At 42.1% G+C, this 21,647-nt stretch overlaps 3 protein-coding genes across 4 annotated transcripts; all 3 read left to right on the top strand.

Moving 5' to 3' along the window:
* Positions 1-3,307: 3,307 nt before the first annotated feature.
* On the top strand, positions 3,308-4,863 carry cabp5a (calcium binding protein 5a; the record flags this gene model as incomplete). Its single annotated transcript, XM_083994192.1, has 6 exons — positions 3,308-3,355; positions 3,802-3,832; positions 3,956-4,099; positions 4,297-4,406; positions 4,593-4,740; positions 4,835-4,863. 6 exons carry the CDS (start codon positions 3,308-3,310, stop codon positions 4,861-4,863), a joined length of 510 nt encoding a protein of 169 aa, XP_083850318.1.
* A 3,421-nt stretch (positions 4,864-8,284) lies between these two features.
* Positions 8,285-13,065, top strand: nif3l1 (NIF3 NGG1 interacting factor 3-like 1). 2 transcript variants are annotated; one of them, XM_083994168.1, is made up of 7 exons: positions 8,285-8,317; positions 9,188-9,804; positions 10,002-10,158; positions 11,453-11,576; positions 11,735-11,873; positions 12,168-12,251; positions 12,368-13,065. In XM_083994168.1, the coding sequence occupies exons 2-7, from the start codon at positions 9,198-9,200 to the stop codon at positions 12,550-12,552; spliced, it is 1,296 nt and encodes a 431-aa protein (XP_083850294.1). In that variant the 5' UTR covers positions 8,285-8,317; positions 9,188-9,197; the 3' UTR covers positions 12,553-13,065. The 2 variants fall into 2 exon arrangements, with proteins under 2 accessions (XP_083850294.1, XP_083850293.1); XM_083994167.1 differs by having other exon boundaries at positions 8,306-8,406.
* A 3,492-nt stretch (positions 13,066-16,557) lies between these two features.
* Positions 16,558-21,563, top strand: tbx6 (T-box transcription factor 6; the record flags this gene model as incomplete). Its single annotated transcript, XM_083993923.1, has 8 exons — positions 16,558-16,627; positions 17,133-17,346; positions 17,841-18,108; positions 18,202-18,345; positions 18,674-18,744; positions 18,840-18,898; positions 19,430-19,727; positions 20,378-21,563. 8 exons carry the CDS (start codon positions 16,558-16,560, stop codon positions 21,561-21,563), a joined length of 2,310 nt encoding a protein of 769 aa, XP_083850049.1.
* Positions 21,564-21,647: the final 84 nt, after the last annotated feature.

The following is a 21,647-nucleotide window of genomic DNA, read 5'->3' as shown; positions in this document are numbered from 1 at the left end:
ACAAGTCAACAGATTGTTGTCATACAGCACCTATCCATTTTAAGTGGCAGATTTTTGGGATGACAGATGATCCCTGCAAATAAGAGAAATATGTTTCAAATTGTAGATATATGCCGTTTAAATGATTTGGGCCTACACAAGATCTGCCAGCTCTATCCAGCTATTCTCCAGCTGCAATTTTAATGTCTCCTAATATAGGGATTTGCCTTTTTTGCTTTGAAAATGCATGTTGCGAATTGCAGATTAAAGAAATGAAGAGGAACCAACATTGTTTGTTACTTAAGCCATTTCCATTACTAAAGATGATGATATATTATTTCTGATAAGATGTCCACATAAATGTATGATGTAATCGTTCTTACACTGCTTACTGATTTTTATATTTTTTTCTTAATGGCCTTTCATGTAGGCTAAAAAGAATTTGGAAGTTTGCCTTCTGTGCCGTTTTCTTTTAGGGCCACACAGACACGCAACATCGCAATCCCACATCTGACCAGACTCTGCATTTATAATCCACTCACTATAATCTCTGTTGTGTATTTTTAGCCAACACAAAACATACACAAAATACACAACAAAAACAACATTTTTCCCTCTTCCCTGCAGCTTGTTACAGTCAAACTATCACCAGACACCAGACACCAGACTCGGATGCGTCAGAAATGGGAAGCTGCTGCTGGTACACACGATAATGACACGTTAAAGTTATTGGCTGAGCGTTGAGGGTCAAACAGGACAGGTTTCCATTCATCCTCTAAATCTTCATCCTTTATAATTCACATCATTCCCAAAAAGAAAACACATAGCCTACACCTAGTCCCCTCCTCCTCTTCCTCCTCTTAGTTTTCATTCATACTCGCCTTGCCTTCTCCACGAGTATCTTTTCACAGCCGTGGAGGTACCCTAACCTCTCAGCTGTCCCACTGAAATGACAAAGAAAAAAAGATAATAAAATCATTACTATTTCCTGTTGCATAGTCCAGCGGATTATGCTTCTTATGCAAACAGATTTTTGATGAATTTACATAAGCAGAGAGTCAGGCAGAGGGGAAAAGGTCAGAGCAAAGGACACACACACACACACAGTAAGATCCGGATCTGAAGGGTTTCAGTTCAGCCAGTTAATTCAGACTCAACATTTACATCCTTGCCGCTGACCCAGAGACATTAATCCTACACATTGTCATCAGGGTCTTTATGGAGGAAATAATCCCTTTTTTGCACGCAAATGTAACCAATACTCTTAGATTATCACACAGTAGGATATTAGCTGTAATCGGCCTGTCTCATCCTACAGCCTCTTAATAACAATGGAGAGAGAGGTCATGTAAGGTCTTTTCTTTTATGGTGTTGCATATATTTTTCAACGAGAAAAAAAACAAGGCATGTGATTTGAAATGTTCGTTTTTATTTGTCAGTACAAACTGAATTCAAAAAGTAAAATAATTAGCATAACTCACATAACTTATTTGTTAAAATACACTGTTTTTTTGTGATCAACTTTTTATTTCATTTTATTTCATTTCCATTCATCTATACCCCTTACTCCTCCCCCTATCATGAGGGTAACATGGAATTATGAAAACCATTACATGAAAGAAAAATACACTGTTAAAGGATTAATTCAGTTGACTCAGTAAGAATCATTTCAGCCTATATTCAGTGGCTTTTTGCCCAAGAGCACATTTATATTTCTGTTATATGTGCTGCAATGACTACATTTAAGTAAGATTGTTTTAAGCTGAGTTACAAAAGGTTTAATAAATAAAAGTAGCCTAAGTAAAAAAAAAATTAAAAAAATAAAGTAATTAGTGGAAATTATAGTAAAACAGAATTACAAGAATATATTTGAAACTATATGTAGGGCCTAATCTGACAACTTTGAAGCATTTCTCTCATTAAGAGAGGAATAAAAATGTTGGAATTTGAAAAAATCTGAAAATGAGCAATTTTGTGCAAAATGATGACAACCTTCTTCTCTGGAGGAGGGTCTGGCGAGCGAGACTAGGCTATGACAACTAATGTGCAATGGCAGCATATGCACTTTTTATATGGTTAGGTGATTACAACAACCTCCTCTTATAGTGAAGTTTTGCACCTCTTTTATTGTTTTATCTTTTGATCTAGTAAGATGTATAAATATTTCACAATTTTATTGTAGCCTTTGTATGTGTGTGTCTCTGCATTGTCGAGCGTGGCCATCCGGTCCTGTTGCACTTGTGTAGGCTACTGGCATTCGTAGTCATTTTCTCAATTGCAAAATAACTGACAGATGAATCAAATAGTGAAAATCAGGCCGCGGCGTTGCAGCTACAGTGGAAGCTGCTGTATATGGATGAATCCTCTTGGGAACAGAAACTGTAAACAAGCAACTGTACCCCCCTAACCTGTAAACTGATAGTATCCAATTTCCTCTGCTATTCTACTCCAGTGTTCACAATGATGTCAACACTCGGCTGGAAACCAGGGCTGCATCTCTTCAGCTGGTGAACCTGACTCCTCCCCACAGAGCCCACAACCCCACCTCCCCTAATACAACCTCCCGAACATCCCAGTAGACCGGGCAGACAGGGTCACCACACGCTGAGAGGAAGGGCTGCCTTGGCTTTAGAGGGACCGGACTGACACTGAGAAGAAGATTAAGAACCAGACGGAAACAGAGGGGCTTGTTTGCACTGCACTGGTCAGCTGCTGAGTCTCCGCTTCAGGGGTCGTGTGGGATGCGCTTGGCTGCAGAACAGAAATCACCATAAAAAGGTGAGAGCATATAACTCCACTTAATCCTAATTTAATCATTAAACTCATGATAAAAAAGAGTCTATGACATTTGATTAAAATGTTGTTTTCATCAAATGTCATAGAGTCACAGTTGTCTCTGTATTTGTCAAATATTTCATCACTTTGAATTATTGTTGCTCTTGAAAAGAAATTACATTTGCATCTGTTTTAACAAATTAGTCTTTCTTTCTTTCAGTTATTTAGCCTATTTATTTTTACAGTGTTTATGAGCCTTAGTGGTGTGAAAATGTGAATTAATATTATGAATCAATCAGTATAATTTTAGTAAATGTTTAAAAGATGTCAGAAAATTAACACACACAGACAGACAGACAGACAGACACACACATACACACAGAGCCCATGGGGCATGTTGTCCAATCCCCAAGAGGGAACACAGACTCCTCAATCTGTCTTAATCCTGATTTTCTGGCTCTAGCAAACACCAGCAGCTTTGTGTCACGTCAGGAAATGTTAAATTACTAAATAACACATTTCTACATCACTGTCTGTATTTGTATTTGCAGAAATGAGTTTGGGGGCAGCGTGCATTTTCCTGCGTGGAGGGAAAAACATTGTAAGAGCCTATTTCACTTTTTTTTGTGTGTGTGTGTGTGTTGATGTTTGCAAACTGCTGTTGAACGGCTGACAGGATTATGACCTGAAAGGTGACAGGATAAAATGATAAGTGATTTAGACTCACACACACAGGGAGAGAATCTGCTGCCTGCTGTTTACTGTGGCATGATGACACCAGCTCATATGAAGCCTTCCTGCCAATGTGGCCATAATCTACACTTGAATCCAGGCCATAATAAAAATCCAACTTCTCTTTGGTGCCACGGCTTTTGATAGAGTAGGGGCAGCTCTAAAGATAGATGAAACATCCATTTTGCTAATTGTGTGGTTGGTCGTTTGGTAGAATGTATTTTAGGTTAGTGTTTAATGTATCACAGAGTACGACATTTGTTATAAATGTCCATGCTACACTGGACCAAACCAAATATTATTCTCTTTGTGCAGACCAGAGAGCTGGCTGATGATGAGATCGAAGGTGAGTTCAATTCTTACAAATGACATTCTCCTGTTTTCATCATAATATGCAGATTAAACTAATCACAACTTGTCCGGTTAACCAAAATATGTAATTTTGTGTGTGTTGCTGTATTTTTTGTAGAGCTGCGTGATGCATTCAATGAGTTTGATAAAGACAAGGATGGGCTGATCAGCTGCAAGGACCTGGGGAACCTGATGAGGACGATGGGCTACATGCCCACTGAGATGGAGCTGATCGAGCTGAGCCAGAACATCAACATGAACCGTGAGTGAACAATATATTTTTTTTTAAAGAAAAAAAAGATTTTGTCTGATTGGACCCAAAGGTGACACAATCTCTTAGACGTCCTGTGAGACATTGGGCTTGATCAAAACCTTTGAGATGCACAGCTGCCAGAAATGCAAGTAACGTAAGAGTGATGGATGTTTCTCAAACTCATTATGTACTTTTATTTTCCGCAGTTGGTGGCAGAGTCGACTTTGAGGACTTTGTGGAACTGATGACTCCGAAGCTTCTGGCAGAAACGGCGGGGATGATTGGCATGAAGGAGCTGAAAGATGCCTTTAAAGAGGTGACAAATTAATGAAACACTTTGCAGAAACTTTCCAGGAGCTCTGATGTTTCACAAGGAAATGAAAAGACTCTCCAGAAGCTCCGATGTCAGACCGTGCTCCGTTACTACTCACGCAGCACAGTCTCATAAAGATGAACAACACACTGACGTCGCCTCTTAAATCTTCTTTCGTCTCTTGTTTAGTTCGATGTGGACGGGGACGGAGAGATCTCAACAGAGGAGCTGCGCTTAGCCATGACAAAGCTGATGGGAGAGCACATGGGTCAGAGGGAGATAGATGCCATAGTGAAAGAAGTGGATGACAACGGAGATGGCACTGTAGACTTTGAAGGTACAGTGTCTTTTAATGTTAACATGTTGAGGGAATAAATGCAACTTTGTCACCTCACAGGAAACTGAACTGAACTTTTTGTCGTCCTCTGCAGAGTTCGTCAGAATGATGTCCCATCAATGATGGCGTCGGCCGAGGAGAAGGTCAATCAAGAGAGTACCTTTGCACATCTGCGGTCATGCATTAATAACAACGCTGTCTTTGTCTAAAGCTCCTTGACAGATTAACCTGTGCATATTGAGAACAAACTTAATAATAATAAAATTAAAATTCTAATTTAGTGCTGCAAAGAAAAGTCAAGCAATATCAAATCGTTCTCAGAGAATATACAGCTATGCAAAGACTCACAATCATGTACTGACACATTTTTGTAAGACTATTGAAAAGAGCTATATTATTTTGTTTGATTATATATATTGTATATACACAAAGCCATTTTGGATTGTTTTGTTGCTCTGATTGATTGATTTCTTTTTTTTTTTTGAAAAGCGTGTATTGAATCATTGCTACATTACTCTTTTCACTGAAATTATCTCATGATGCAAAATGAACAGCTACTCTGTTTCTGTTTGCCTAGACTTGTAATGCTACTCCCTGGATTACATCATTTATTTATGGATCAAATCCAACAAGTTGAATCCTGGTATATTCAAATGTCAAAGACCAAAAATAAAAATATCATTATATACGTGAACACTATACATGAGTTTTGTGTGCCTCCTCCACCGAGGACGCTGGGATTTCACTTCTGACTTTGGCAAAGTAATCAGAAAATAAAGAGACTTTACACTTAACTTGTTATTAAAACATCTGTCTATTATGGCACATAGTAATTTAAACCAAAGGAAAACTTTCTCACGTGTCACACAGGGTGAAACTTGAGTAAAACTAATAAAATGAGTCACGGCTGAATTCCATTTAGTTTCTTGATGACAAGTGAAAATGTCTGCTGTGTCGCTTCAGAGCTGAAAAAGCAAAGCAAATGTGGGACATATTCACAGCACGACCTCTATGACAAATCAAATTGCATAATAATTTGCAATGCGCGGGTTGTGTAATGAATTGATCTATGGATTTCATGCAGAGGGGATTTAGAAAGCGAAAACATCAGTGATGCCGCTGCGCTGTGGGTAGAAATGTTGAGGGTTGAGTAACTTCTCTGCTTTGGCTTTGGAAGGACATCAGGATAAAGAGATTGTGTGACCAAAAATAGACGAGGCTACTGATTTGGTTAAAGTACCATCCATGAGACATCATCTGAAAAATCTGACATCATAACACATGCATAACAGATTTCTAAGCATTCTGTGCAAAGAGATGGCAAAAAAAGATGTACTTGTCTGAGCATTAAGCCTTTCAGAGGGCACAGTCTGGGCTTTGGCCACTCTCGGTAAAAAGTTGTTAATGTTTGTGGAAATTTGGAGCCAGACTGTGGGGAAGAGTTGCAGGGCAGTTTATTAAAAACACTGACTATATACATAAGGAATTAAGTCATAGTTAGTTTCATTAGTTTATTTCCACACAGTTTATTTCGTTATTTCAACACAGCAATGAAAACACAAAAATTGCAGCATCATTTCCACTGATTCCACTTCCTACCCTGATAGGTCGTCTTGTGTCTTATCCTCAACACCAGCCAATCCAAAGGCAGCAGCAGATTAAACACCTGGGCTGAGGGACTTTAGGGATGTGGATGGGGACACATGCGCCCTCACAAACAGATGTTATTGCATGACAAACCGGGCAGAGCCTCAAACGGATGGACAGATGGAGGAATGAGGGCTTATAGGACCAATTAACAAAAGTGAAGCTGTTCCACCTCCGTGCACGAGCACCTAATAACTAAAGTCACATCTGTCAATGGCACTCCACAGATTGGATACAAGGGGTGATGATAGCTGTGCCAATATGCTTAATGGATAAGCGACAAATTTTGTTTTTTTCTCTGTTGTAAATAACTGCTCTCTTGTGTGGGCAGGCAGCCAGCACCAGGATGTGGGAGAAACTGTCATTTTGGACGGATTTATTGCTTTTATTTGTGGATTATTAATGTAGCCTACATGCAATGTAATGGGTGTCTGGAAAGGGAGGGGGGAGGGGAGGGGGGGTCCTATCTAAATTGAGGGGTGTAGTTCACAGGGAGGTTGATGAGGTTGATGATGTAATGCATGCAGTCCTGCCTTTGGCCTGATCCTTCCCTGATCCCTCTAACATCCAGCATCAACCTTTATTGCATTAATCCACCATAATCTCTCTCTCTCTCTCTCTCTCTCTCTCTCTCTCTCTCTCTCTCTCTCTCTCGCTCTTTGACTCAATTCCGAGGTAGCCGGTCTGTCCAGCAGCTTGTTGTCGGACACATCATGAGACTGGCAGTTTTAACCTTCTGCAATCATCTCCCGACATTGTTAACCCTCCTCTCTGTTTTGGTTTTTTTTGGTCCGTATTTTAATTTGTTTATTCCAAAAATACTGGTAATCCTTCTGAGAAGTGGTATCCTCTGCTGGACCACCTGCCCTATAGGACTTAATACAGCTTATCAAAGTCATCTAGCCTTTTCCTGTTCACATTATTCTTTGTATTTGATTTATACCATTACACTGGCTTATAAACTGTATTATGTAATAATAATGATTATATACTGTGTTTGCTTTTGGTTTAAAAGAACTAATTGAGGTGAATCCAAATAACTTGTGTAATGAGATTCCTAGGTTTTTTTTTTTTTTTTTTTTATGCATTAAACTAATGTTTATTGGTGAGGACTGAAAATCTCTGCAGATTGTTTTGATCTATTTTCAAAATTTTCTGTTGTCCTTATAGTTGTAACACTCTGGCTGTTTTGGCTCAGTCATTTTGATTCTATTCATTTTCACAACTTTCTACAGTCTGAGAAATAAAATATATCAAGAATTTAAATATGATTTTGTCCTTTAATTTAAAACTTAAAACACTTATACTTATCTTTCCTCACTTTTTGCACACTCTGATGCTTTTTATGCTGCAGACCACATGGCTACTTTTGCTTTGAAAAGTCTTCTATAAACTTTACTTCATTACTAACTACACTTTGTAGCCTATACTGATGAGAAATTATATTCAATATTATAATAGATCACAAAACAGGGATTCATCTTACATCTATGTGTAGCCTCTACATCATAGTCTTTTTATTTTATTTTTTACAGTCAGTCATTAAATGCAGGGTTGTCAAAATGAGCAGGAACTCACACATAATGTAAAAATATTTGCAGAGTAGAAATGTAAATAAATCATTAAGTAGGATTTGAAAGCTTAAAATATTGGTAACAAATGTTTATTTCCACCTAGGCTACTTGTGTAATTTGACAATATTTTAATGATATGGCCTAGTTTGTTGCTTAGATTATTTTGTAAATTTACTCATTTAAGGTGAAATACTGCTGATTATTGTATATTGTAATATATCTCCGACAGAGCTAATGAGATAAAAAAAAAAAAAACATATTCACTGAAAAAGTTTATTTCCCCCGACGGAGATTTTGACCGTCCAATCAAAACACCGCTTCGAGCCACGGAAGCCGGAAGGGGACACAACTCCTCAGTAAGTGCACTTTGCTGTCGCTGTCACTCCGGGACAAGTGTGTCCATCTCCGGCAGCGTGTTTGTCTCTCATGTGCAACGCCAGCGACAGTATGTTGAACTCACTGATGCACATATCGATGTGTAAATACTGTGTTTGTGGTTATAGCAGCGTTAGTTCAGTGTCTCGTGGCAGCTAATGTCGGCTAACTGGTTAGCTGCGCTGTTAGCTGCTGTAGCTCTGTAGCTCTGCAGCTCTGGTTGTAAGTTAGGTGTTTGAAGGTTTGGGACAGCAGCGCTTCATTTACTCAACACAAGAGTGGAGTGAATATAGTAAGACCCAGAAGTCCTTACTGTCTGTCTCTTTAGATAAAACACGTAAAGATAAAACATTAGGGAGAGTTTTTCAAAGTGTAGCCTAAATGTCTAGTTAAATGACTGAACAAAATCTACTTTACTTTGAATGACAGAAGCATTTGTGACAGTTTTTGATTGATATAAGTTAGATGATTCGTTTTTACATTGTTATAAAAAAAGGTGAGAGCCTAATGTGAGATTTTCAGTTTGTTGTGTGCAACCAAAAGATCCTAAACAGGTGTTCATTCAGCAGTGAAACAAAACAGGGAGAAAACTGCTAATTAGAAATCAATTTGTCACTCAAAAAGAAAGAAATCTGCCAACTAATCTCCAGTTTATCAATTTTGAGTATTTTCTGTGTAGTGGTTACTCTGAGTGATTGATAAATGATTTAACCAATTGTCTGCTAGCTGGTTGATTAACATATAGTTTTTGGGGACAATGAACAGTCAGTCTGAAACTATGTTTGTTCTGCAGAGTGATGTTCTCTTGGTGGTGTATTAATCGTGTTATTTCTTTTTCTTCTGTCACACAGGTCTCCACTGATGTTGACTGGATGTATGAACCTCTGTCGGACTGTTTTACCGTTCACCTCCAGAGGCCTTTGTAGCAGAGGGAGCTGGATCTCATCCTCTGCTCTCCGCTCTTCTGCCTTAACTGTATCATCCCTCCATCCACATCTGCCTTCAGCTGCTCACAGCGTCCTGACGAGCCGGCAAACCTCATTTCCTCTGCACCCATCTGTTCACTTCTCCTCCAGCCGGTGCCTCTCTGGTTCTGCTCGCTCCTCTGGCCCGATGGAGCTGAAGGAGGTTCTGCAGGTGCTGGAGCAGCTCGCTCCTCTGTCACTCGCCGAGTCGTGGGACAATGTCGGCCTGTTGGTCGAGCCCAGCAAACCTCGGCCGGTTAAAACCGTCCTGCTGACAAACGACCTGACCGATGCTGTCATGGAGGAAGCGTACAACATGAGCTGCGACCTCATTATCTCATATCACCCACCCTTATTTCGGCCAATCAAGCGTCTGGTCCAGAAAGATTGGAAGCAGCGATTGGCCGTCAAGGCGGTGGAGGCCGGGATCGCGATCTTCTCCCCTCACACTTCATGGGATAGTGTTAAAGGAGGGGTCAACGACTGGCTGGTGGGGGGACTCGGTAAGACGTCGTTCTGGTTGGAAACTGTGCCACATACACACGACTTATGGTATTTGCATATTTAATGAAGGCTCAAGCTAAAATGTTGTGACACTTGACGCTGACCCACCGGTCTCCTGTTCTGTCCAAGTGTCAATGTCTTGTCCATCGAGAGCATTTTTTTTTTCCCATCTCTGGTGTCTGTCTCTGATCCTCAGGTAGAGGCCGTGTGTCGGTGCTGAGCCAGGCCCACAGCGCCGCCTCCCACACTCACAAACTGGAGTTTACGGTCCGGAGCTCAGACGAACTGAACGCTGTCACGGAGGAACTGAAGGCTTGTGATGGTGGAACGACACCACAGTATTCAGTGAGCAGGTTGTGTAAGAGCTTTGATTGATTTCCCCTCACTCAATTGTCTCCCATTACACACAGTATGACATCAACATTTAAACACTAGGAACCTCTAGTTAATCCAACACACCTACATTTTACAGTCAGGGTGAAGAACAAGCCTGAGTTTGTTTATTATTCTGGGTTTGACTTTAAAGGGCATTACCAGTCCGTTATCCATGCTTACCTCAGATACAGGGCGGTTGTATAAGAGAGAATGGTGATGATAACTCTAGGGGCCCAGCGCCCTGTAGGGCTCATAAAAAAACCCAGTAGTCTAATCTTTGTATGACTGATTTATTCTGCATAAAACTCTGACTAATACTCATAGTAATGCTGTATTAGCATCAAAACAAAGTAGGCTAAATAAAAAATTATAATACATACGTAGTCAAAGAAAAAAAAAGTGGAAAGGTAAGGGGGCAGGGGCCCACTTTAGTATTCTTTCAGGGGGCCCAGAATTCCTAGCAACGGCCCTGCTCAGATATTAGGTCACCTATGATCAGTTAATTTCATACCATCCATACTCCCAACAGCAGCGTGTGGACGTTTATATTTGTTTTTGTTCAAGAATCTATCATTTTTTTCAATTTTCATTAATGGGCTCCGGACTAATTTTAAAATTGTTCTGTGGTCGCAAGTAAGTCGACCATAGACATCTATGTGAGGGACTCTGAGGCATTTGTTCTCTGACCTGGAAAGGAACAATGCAGAAGCCGAATTTTAATTGTAAAGCGAATTTTAAAATTGAAATCAAAAGGTCTAAAAAGGTCAAAAGGACGTAACTTGCGACCACAGAACATATTTTAAATTAGTCCGGAGCCCATTAATGAACATTGAAGAAACAATAGATTCTTGAACAAAAACGAATATAAACGTCCACACGCTGCAGTTGGGAGTATGGATGGTATGAAATGAAATGATCATAGGTGACCTGATATCTGAGGTAAACATTGATTAGGACTGGTAATGCCCTCTAAAGTTACTTAGCATTTCGAGAGTGACCCCAACTCGAACTCTTTCACACCGTGGATATCAAAGCCTTCAGCGCCTTCATTACAAACTGGTAGCAGCACAGTGACAACAAAGTAAAAGCTACAACTACTCTGACGAGCTCTGGTGGATTCAAACAAACTGAAAAGAGCAGAAGATAACCATCCATATTAAGCAGAGTGTGGTCAAAAGTTATGTATGGTTTTTGAATGTATTGGTTGAAACATGGTAACAGAATCTACAGAGGTCCTTTGTTTTGATGCTGTATTTCCTCTTCTTCCAACAGGCCAGACAGCAGTGGGATCCATGTCGGTGTTACCTGCAGTGACTCAGCGCTGACTCCCAGTGTCCACGCACTGTTACGACACACCACTCCCAGCCAGTCCCTCAGCATCCTGAAGTTAGAGAAGGTGCAGCAGCAACACTTCACTGAATGATGACATCCATGTTTGTTTTACAAAAAGATGGAGGAGACCAATTCCATTCAGAGATATTAGACAAAAAGCTCTTTCAAATTCAAATTGTTTTCTATTTTTAAACTGAGCCCTCCACCCATCTCTTTCTGCAGCCCCCACTCCCAGGCCACGGCCAAGGACGGATCAGTGTTTTGGATGAGCCGGTAACCGTGGCAACAGCCATTGAGAAGATGAAGTCTCATCTGGGTCTGAGTCACCTCCGTTTGGCTCTAGGATGGGGGCAGACACTCGGTACAAACAACAAATCAGCTGCTTTATCAAACTAGCACAAGTTTAAAAAAGAGAGGAATGAAATGTTTGGTCGATTTTAGAAAGTGGAGTTTGGTTGACATGAACACCTGCAGAGGTCAGGGTCAGGATTAGTTTAAATTGAGATGAAAAGTAATTAAGGCCATAAACAAACACACCAGAAGTGTAATTGTCCACACAGATGTCAGATTACTAGCTCACATATGGAGCAAGCTTTGAATGTGATAATAAACCCATTAACATGTGAGTAGATTTAATTATTCTGGTGTTTTTCAGAGTCCTCTGTGAGATCTGCGGCTGTTTGTGCTGGATCAGGAGCTTCAGTCCTGTCGGGGGTCAAGGCAGACCTCTACATCACAGGTAGAGCTGTTAACTTAAACAGTCCTGTTAGTTTACATACAGTATATAGTGGTTGTACATGAGGGGTATTTACCTGCAACTTTATTACCTGATGTTACAATGCGTCCATTTCCCAGGTGAGATGTCCCACCATGAAGTGCTGGACGCTGTGGCGAAGGGAACCAGCGTTCTCCTCAGCGACCACAGCAACAGCGAGCGAGGCTTCCTGGCTGTGTTCAGGGAGAGGCTGGCTGTGCGTCTTCCTGACAGCGTCACTGTGGTGGTGTCGAAGGCTGACAGGGACCCTCTGGAGGTGGTCTGACCTCAAACATTAAAGCAGAAGTAAGCGATCCGGTGGTTTTGGCTAGCTTCCTGTCAGCCGATGGAGTTAGCAGTCCCCGCCCTCGTCCCTACGTCACCACATTCACGCGCATCCCTTGGCTGCACACACAGAGAGGACCGCCCCTTTATGCCGTTCTCTCTCCTCATTGGATAAAGGTTGTAGGATACAAGGAAAGTTTTCTCCTTGGCTTACAGCAGAGCAGAGTGACTGACAGACCCGTGTTTCAGACCAAACACTCTATATAAGTGATTGCTGTCGGAAGATAGAACTATTTAAGACTTATATTAACACAAATATTCCGCTTACTTCTGCTTTAAGCTTTGTCGGGTGAATTGGGAATGTTTTGATCAGAGAAACACAAAAATAGCAATGCCTATTCTGTAATTTGTGTGAAATTGTCTTCTATTCAAGCTTTGTATGTAAAGCATCAACATTAAACTGCCTCATTTAATGATTGAAAGTGCTTCCTTGGTACATGTTGTACTATTTATAACGTGTTTCTGGCAGGATCTTAATAAAATTGGACCCTGGTTGATCAAAAAAATGGACTGAAGCATGTAATCTGTAATCTGACTTCATGTATGCAGCAGATTTATTTATTGACAGCACAATCCTGATAATCAGTGACATCAAGTGTGCCCTTCACCGGTCAGGAGAGGGAATTTAAGCATCCACACATTTTCCCTAAATGAAACCGATTTTGCATCACGCGCTCAGGACAACAAAAAGTAATCCTCATCAGATTAAAAGCCTTGTGATTTCATCACTAACCTGCTTGAGAAAAAACAGACAAGATGCTGTTGTGTGCTGATTCAAACAGAGGACATCTGTGTCAAATCCAACAACCAATCTTTTTTTTTTTAATTTAAAGACAAATACTTTTTATTGTCTCTTATAAATTTTGAATTAAGGAAGAACAAGTGTTTTGTGACATGACCTTTAGACCTCGGTGAGCAAATAAAGGTGGACATCAAACCACTTAGCACGTAGATGTCAAAGAGCAGGCCTGTGCTAATGCTTAATCCACTGTCAACACCACACACTGCAAAAAAACAAAACAAGTAACAATCCTCATTATGGGCTGTAACTGAACCTGGCGCGACACACCTGTCAGCTCGTAAAAACATTAAGAGACGTCACACACACCTCGCCGCCCCCCCCCCCATCTAGGTAATGACCTTTCTCTCAGTGTGGCGTTCACACCTCCACTTCCCCTCGCTCCCCTCCGGCTTTTATCCTGTCCCCAGCACACACACGTACACAAATGGAGAAAGAAAACAACAACTAGAACAACAGTTATACTTTGCTCCCTGTAAAGAGACCCCAGCTGTCACTGTTATATGGGCAGGAATGTCTGAGCAGATAGATTTAGGGGGGTGTTAGTTTGTTTTACAATCAATTTGAGAGTCTTTTTTTCTAGCTCTTTTCTAAGTATTGATCTACAGACAGACACCGTTTATCCACACAGAGATGAAGCCACACAGTTCAGTGGTTGAGAAGCCTCTAATCTTGATGTAATGGTAATCCTCTGCTAAACTGCCTCTATGGTCTGATGACACATCCTCCTACAGCTCTCAGATTACTGCTGCCACTTCCATAATACAGTTTAATGTTGATCTGTGCTGGCCATCAACTGACTTCAAGGAATTTGAGCTAAAGCTACAAAATCAAGATTGAAATCCTCCTGACAAAGAAGCTGCCAAAAAGACACAAAGAAAGAAGATCAGTTATGTTGGATCTTAAACTGTGTTACAGCTGTTTGCATCCATGAAAGGACAAGCACTTATATTATTATATTATATATATATATATACTATATTTCAGAGCGAAATCTATATGTTATGTTATGTTTATTTATTTGATATGGACATCACAAATACATTGAGACTGTTCAGTGGACAGACCAGATGCTTTGCTTGGGTGTGTTTAGCACATGTGTTAATTTTCAACACCAGTCCATAGGCGGCTATTCTAAAAGCACAGAGCATATATCAACAGTATGAGATAGAACCAAGTGCATGACACAACATCACAATAGTAGCATACTAAAAAATACAGAGCACAAGATCAATGAAAGGAGACTGAGCAAACAGAAATTGTAACAGTAATAATAGTAACAATGAGAAAGTCCATATTTATACATGTGAGCATTGTTGTTTTGCTTTTAGTCCTCTGTTAAAAGAGTTTGTATCAGTCTCCAGTGTTTGTGCATAATGGTTCCCAACCTGTGGGCCAACTAATCATTTACACAACATGAAAATTGTGGTGAAAAGAACAAAACAAAACAAAACAAAACCAGAATATAATTGATATTTTATTTTTTTAATAAATAGGTCTTTAAAAATGATTAGAACTCGACAATGATAGGAACTTACGTTGTCGCCCCTGCTGCTCATTATATTTTGTCTGATTGCAAGTTAATCTATGGGGTCCACTTGAGTCCAGTTGGGTCCAAATCAAGTGGACCCTGAGTTCAAAAAGGTTGGGAACACTCATGTAAATAATAATAATCCAACACCAAGATAACTTTGAAATGATTTTTCCTGTAACATTTGTGTTGTTTTAATTCAGTGATTTTTTTTTTCTGCAGGAAGTTTTCTCACTACTGGTACTCATACTTTCTTTGAAGTGAGGGCTCTGTAGACCCACCTGCTCAACTTGTCTGCTACTATCACCAGTCGTGTGTTTGTGTTGTGTTTTACTGTGGGGACAGGGATAAAAGCCCTGTCCTCTCTTGGGACAGAAGAATTTAGTCACTCCGTGGCTCTAGCACTGAAGTGATTTGGGTCATTCTCGTCCCGATTTATCTGTAATACTGAGCTCATGCCTTAATCCAGACCTACATACAAACTTCTAGACACTTGTGTTTGTGTTGTGGCCAAATTGCTGCGTCTCCCTCCTCCTCCAGCTTCATTCAGGCCGACTCCCTGCAGAGAAGCACTAACAGGCAGACTGCTGAGAGGAAGAGACATGTCATCAAGTCATCAAACAGCCACAGGGGAGCTGCCAGTAAACCACCTGATTTATGTGCATGTATGAGAGTCACTTGAAACCTGAGAAACATTTACAAGAATGATCACATTCTTAGGAAAGTATCAATTCCACAAAGTAAAAACACTCAATTACAAGACAAAGTCCTGAAACAAACAAAATGGCACTATAATTAGTAGATTATTTAATTCTTCAATGTTTGATGTGTAATGTTAAAGCTCAGGATGGAGCAGTTTTTAACTAGGCTACTATTTAATAATTAAACAAATAGTAATACATAACATTTTAATATTTTGCTTGTAAAGTGCTAACCTGCAGAGTCTAAAATAACTGTTTATTCAGTAAGGATCAGTTAGTATGTTTTTTCTTTCCTTTTCTGGTTCTAAAATAGGAAAACACCTAATTTATTATTAAAATCATAGTTGTAGAATAATTGTTATGAAGTAATTTGCCCTCACATGGAGTGGAAAAGAATTACAAAAACATGAAATGAAAATATTACAGTACAAATAAGTCAAGGGGCTCAGTCTAGCTCCACCGAAATAAAATTAATCACATTAGTGAAGCAAACTGAGCTCTACTTTTCTACTCTCCTTGTGATCAGTGTTTGTGTAGCTGAGTGGGGACATAAGGGAAGATGAGGGGCCGGGGGGAGAAACTCAGGGGCAAATGAGGAGCTATGTGAAGATGGGACCATTTGGCCACAAAAGTGTGAAGCCTCACACACCTATTTAACCGCAGCAAGTCAGCAGTGTGAGCATTTGTAGCATAGGACGACCAAAGGATAGGAGCAGAAACAAAGACAAGGACAGAAGTGGAAGTTTTAAAGAAGAGGACTCAACAGAGGGACAACGGACACTTTGTTAGCTGCAGACAGCTGAAGTGAAACTGTAGAGGAGACACAAGGAAGGAAGAAAGAGTCACAGGGTGAAATGCTCCTTTGCAGCAGGTGAAGAGAACAAGTGAAAGGACAAACTCTGACAAGGAAGGACAATGCTGAGTGTGGAGATGTACCCCAGTCTGGCTCTGGGGCCACAGAGGATCGGAGACTGCTTCTACAGAGGTAAGAGAGAAAGAGAAAGAGTTCATGAGATTTAATTCTTTTTAAAAGTTTGTGTCAAAATGTATGAATAATTGGGGTGTCATGTAGCTCAGAGCAGGCGCCCCATATACAGAGATTATGGCCCTGCTCGATTCCACCGGCCTTTTGCTGCATGTCGTTCTCCACATTTCCTGTCTCTCTACTGTCCTATTGTTTAAAGGCCTGAAAATATATAAAGCCCAAAAAATATCCTTAAAAAAAGTGTGAATAATTATAATAAAAGATTTAAAATAAAAGTGCACCTTACCCATTAAGGTCTCTTTAAAAGAACGACCACTGTGTCTGTAATAGGAGCTGGAGGCCGGAGTTGAAGAAACAAAGTTGTAGCTCAATTTAGAAATTAATTAAATTGAACATTAAACACAGATTGACTCAGTTCTGGTAAAGCCTATAAGATATTACTTTCTTATCTCTGAATATGTGCGTACTACGTCTTTAAATGTTTACTTTGTAACTTTGATCTCAGAGCGAGAGGCCCCTGCCCACATGCCGCTGTTCCCTTCGGCCTGTGACGCTGCAGCCAAAGCCCTGCCCCCGAGGCTGCTGGCCCCTCCCCCCGCCCCCAACGACCCCACGGGCAAAACCCAGAAAGATGAGGTGAAGATGGACCTGGAGAACGCATCACTATGGAAACAGTTCAGCTCGGTGGGCACGGAGATGATCATCACGAAGAAGGGCAGGTGAGGGAAGAAAGTAAAATGCGGTTTGTGCGTGCAGAGTGTGCAGCATCTGACCCTTGACCTTTAAAGGGATAGTTCACCCAAAATTCAAATTTCACTCATTATCTACTCACCCTCATGTCAACTAAGAGCTGTGAGAAGTTTCAGAGTTATCCGTGCCTTCTCTGAGTTACGGGGGTTACTCTTCAATAAGAGGGACATTACATACGAGCAGCATGGAGGTATTTGGATGTTTTTTGGTGTCTTTTTGGACGAAGAAAGTTGGTATCCATTGACAAACATTATATGGACAAATACTGCTGCGCGGACCCCCCCCCCCCCCCCCCCCGTAACTCAGAGAAGGCACGGAGGACTCTGAAACTTCTCTTAGTCGACATGAGGGTGAGTAGATAATGAGTGAAATTTGAATTTTGGGTGAACTATCCCTTTAACTTCCTTTTGGTTCTTTGTTTTGATGTGTTTTATAACTTTCTCCACTCTCCTCACTTTCCCAGACGAATGTTTCCCGGGCTGAGGCTGAAGCTGTCGGGCCTGAATCCATCTCTCCGTTACATCCTCCTCCTGGACATCATCCCCGTTGACAACTCCCGCTATCGTTTCCAAGGCGGCGGCTGGCAGGCTGTGGGCAGCGCAGAAGCACGGCTACCCGACCGGGTGTTCATCCACCCGGATTCCCCGGCCACAGGCGCTCACTGGCAGAGCCGCACCATCTCCTTCCACTTTGCAAAGCTCACCAACAACACACTGGACTCCCAGGGACATGTAAGCACCGCAGACTGACGGACGGTACAAGATCTTCATTGTCGAGTCTGTGTTGCATTTAGTGCCAACTTTTTTACTCTTTTTAACTTCTAGATCATCCTCCACTCGCTGCATCGCTACCAGCCCAGGATTCATGTGATTGAAGCCAGAGATGTGCTGAGGTGGGGAGGAGGGCAACACTCCTTTGTTTTCCCAGAGACCCAGTTCATCACAGTAACCGCCTACCAGAACAACAAGGTACCTTCATCAAAAACAAAGCACTTAAAGATTAGCTAAGTGTGCACAACCCAAGAATCTGGAGATATAGTATGTGTATATTTAAAACTATGACCCCATATGATGCAGTCTGGACTGGACATGATCCAATTACAGCACTATAAGAGGAAATCATCAAGAAATCTTCAGATATGATCCAGAAGAACCTAAACAACGTCTCCAGATTCTTTGAGTTTTGTCACAGTGATAGAAATAAATCCAGCTCAGGATTTTGTTCCTACAAATATCTCAAAGATCCATGACCATATCTCTTTCTCATAATAGACCCTTTTGTTTTTATTGTTTTCAGATCACAGAGCTGAAGATCAACGCCAACCCTTTCGCCAAAGGCTTCCGCGAGGACGGCATGAACAGCAAAAAGTAAAATACCCACAAAGAAACTCACATGTACGGATGGAAACCCCTCACGTTGTTGCATATTGTTGGTAATCCTAACTCCTGATTTTCCTTTGCAGACAAAGAGATGCAAGGCAGAAGCGCAAAATATCAGTCCTGACAGAAACCCTGGATATTGGTAAGTGTGACAACCAGCCACATCACCTGAGATCATTCATTTGGATCTCTTTTTTGTTGTTGCACTGCAAAAACTCTACATCTTTCCAAGAATATTTGTCTTATTTCTTGTCAAAATGTCTCAATTTTAGTCAAAACGAATCTCTTTCCACTTAAAATAAGACTCATCACCTAAAAATTAACTTGTTTTTAGACAGTTTTCACTTGTTTCAAACTAATTTTCAATTGAAATAAGTAGAAAAATCTGCCAGTGAACGCAAGTTTTTTGTGCTTGTAATAACAAAGAAAAACTTGCTCCACTGTCAGATTTTTCTACACATTTAAAGTGGAAAATTTGCTTGAAAAAAGTAAAAAATTGTCTAAAAACAAGCTACTTTTTAAATGTGATGAATCTTATTTTAAGTATAATTAGATTTATTTTGACTAGAAATAACACAAATATTCTTGGTAAGATTTTGAATTTTTGCAGTGTGGTATAACTGCTCCCTGGCTGCTACTGAAACATCTCCACCTCTCCATCTGTCTCTCTCAGTTAACTGCGACCCATGCGACTCCACTGAGCTTCTGCCGCAGCCCGACGTCACCACCGGCTCCACCGCCTCCAGCACCGACCTGCAGGCCCTGGCTCTGGCCTCTCTGCCCCCGCTGCCTAATCCCTCCTGCGGGTACAGACCAGAGGAGGCCTCCTATCAAAACACGCTGGTCCAAGAGCAGCCGCTAGACCTCGGTCAGGCGTTCATGGCCTCCCAGATGTCTGACATCAGCATCTCCATGGCCAATGGGATGCAGAACACATCAGGAAGTGACGTGGGGAACGGTATAATTGAAAGGTGGGTGTGTGATGTATGAGGATCCATTGTTATACACAGGGCCGTTGTATAGGGAATGATAATTCTAGGGGCCCAGCGCCCAGTGGAGCCCACAAAAAACCCCAGTAGTCTAATCTTTGTATGACTGATTTATTCTGCATAAGACCCTGACTAATGGCGCTTTTCCACTAGCGCGGCACGGCGCGGCACGGAACGGCCCGCTTTTTTTGCTTTTCCACTAGCCCTAGTACCTGGTACCAGGTACTATTTTTAGTACCTCCTCAGCCCTGGTTCCAAGCGAGCCGAAGCGATACTAAAACGTGACGTCAGCCAACTGCCTTCCACTGATTGGACAGGACGTGGAAGAAGTGTGAGCGCTACGTCCGACATGAGAATCAAACCCGAAATTTGCCGTGCCGTGAAAGTGTAGTGGAAAAGCGCCATAATACTAATGCTGCATTAGCATCAAAACAAAGTAGGCTAAATAAAAAATGATAATACATACGTAGTCTAAGAAAAAGAAAAGTGGAAAAGTCAGGGGTTAGGGGCCCACAGTAGTATTCTTTCAGGGGGCCCAGAATTCCTAGCAACGGCCCTGGTTATACACCAGAGGAAGAGTTTAACCCTCAGGTTGAATCTGATATATTGTTATTTCATTTTCTCCTCCACAGATCAGACACTATGGGTGATCCAGCTTATACCTCCTCCTTCCCCTCCCTCCCCGTCCCAGACCCCTCAAACACATCCAATCCTCAGGCCTCCATCCCTCCTATCGACTACCCCTCCATCCTCTCCTCCTCGCCCACGCTCTCCTCCTCCCCCACCACCACTCCCTCTCTGCAGCAGACCTCCTTCACCTTCCCCACTCCGCCTCCTTCCAACTCCTCCTCGCCACAGCCCCTCCTCTCCTCCTCCACCTCCTCCTCTCCCTCAGGCAACACCTACCACGCCATCCCGGAGACCATCAGCCCCCATGCGACTGGGGACGCCTCCTTCCCCGCCCCACCTTCTGCTTGCCAGTCCGGTCTGCAGGGCCAGATGTCAGCTCACCCTCTGCTCGGCCAGCCCACTCAGGCCCTGCAGGTTCAACCCATCAGCAGTGGAAATAATTCACCCAGCGATCAAAGCTCAGCATCGTTTATCTATCCAAACATCCTGTCTGTGAATCCTGACCCTGCTCCCGTTGTTGCTCAACCGCACCCCAACCAAAACCAACCACCAGCTCCCAACGGTCCATGCTCCCTCCCCACCCCTGGTGCCCCCACATCCTTCACCTTGCCCTCTATGCCTCCACATATGCAGAATTTCCATTTTCCAAATGTATCTCCAGGCCCTGCTCATCCCGCCTTGCACCTCCAGAATCTGAGCCACCAAGCCCCAGCTCCCTCCCTTGCTGCTGCCTTCCCTCCCTCCTCCTTCACTCACCCACCATCCTCCCTTCCTCACCCTCCTTTCCAGGCCTCCTCTTGCTTCCAGCAGTCCGTCTCCTCCGCTCCCCCGCTCCCACCAACGGCCCATCCTCAAAACTTCCCCAATCCTTCTGCGTCCTCCTCCGCCTCCTCCTCGTACCCTCCTATGGAACTAGGTGGCATCCCTCAGTTCAACCCGCCCGCCCCCTATCGTCCAGAAATGGTACTGCACCACCCGTCTCTTCTCCCTCAGCTGGATCCATCTCTTCCCTCCTCCACACCTCCTCCAGCCCTCTACCCGGCCTTTCCATCCTACCCCCTCCGCCTGTGTCAGGATCCCCACCCGTCTCTCTCCATCCCTTTCAGACATCTGTACAGACAGCACCAACACGGCCACGCCCACCCCCAGGGGTCCTACCTGGACATGAGCACAAGACCTATGTTTTAAAGTGCAGCATTGTTAACGTTGACAAAATGTTTTGGCCTGATAGCGCTTTTAGGGGTTTTCAGCAATTTGTAGTATTAGTTCCAG

The sequence above is a fragment of the Trachurus trachurus genome (genome assembly GCF_905171665.1).
Source record: "Trachurus trachurus genome assembly, chromosome: 19".
NCBI lineage: Eukaryota > Metazoa > Chordata > Actinopteri > Carangiformes > Carangidae > Trachurus > Trachurus trachurus.
Note: the sequence above shows the minus strand (reverse complement) of the source record. Positions and strands in the feature narration are given on the sequence as shown.

Bases quoted from the DNA above. Each gene is read 5' to 3' on its own strand.
- nif3l1 (XM_083994168.1), top strand. From the start codon at position 9,198: ATGTTGACTGGATGTATGAACCTCTGTCGGACTGTTTTACCGTTCACC. The intron at 11,577-11,734 runs GTGCAGCAGCAA...CTCTTTCTGCAG, and splicing joins GCATCCTGAAGTTAGAGAAG to CCCCCACTCCCAGGCCACGG. The intron at 12,252-12,367 runs GTAGAGCTGTTA...TCCATTTCCCAG, and splicing joins GGCAGACCTCTACATCACAG to GTGAGATGTCCCACCATGAA.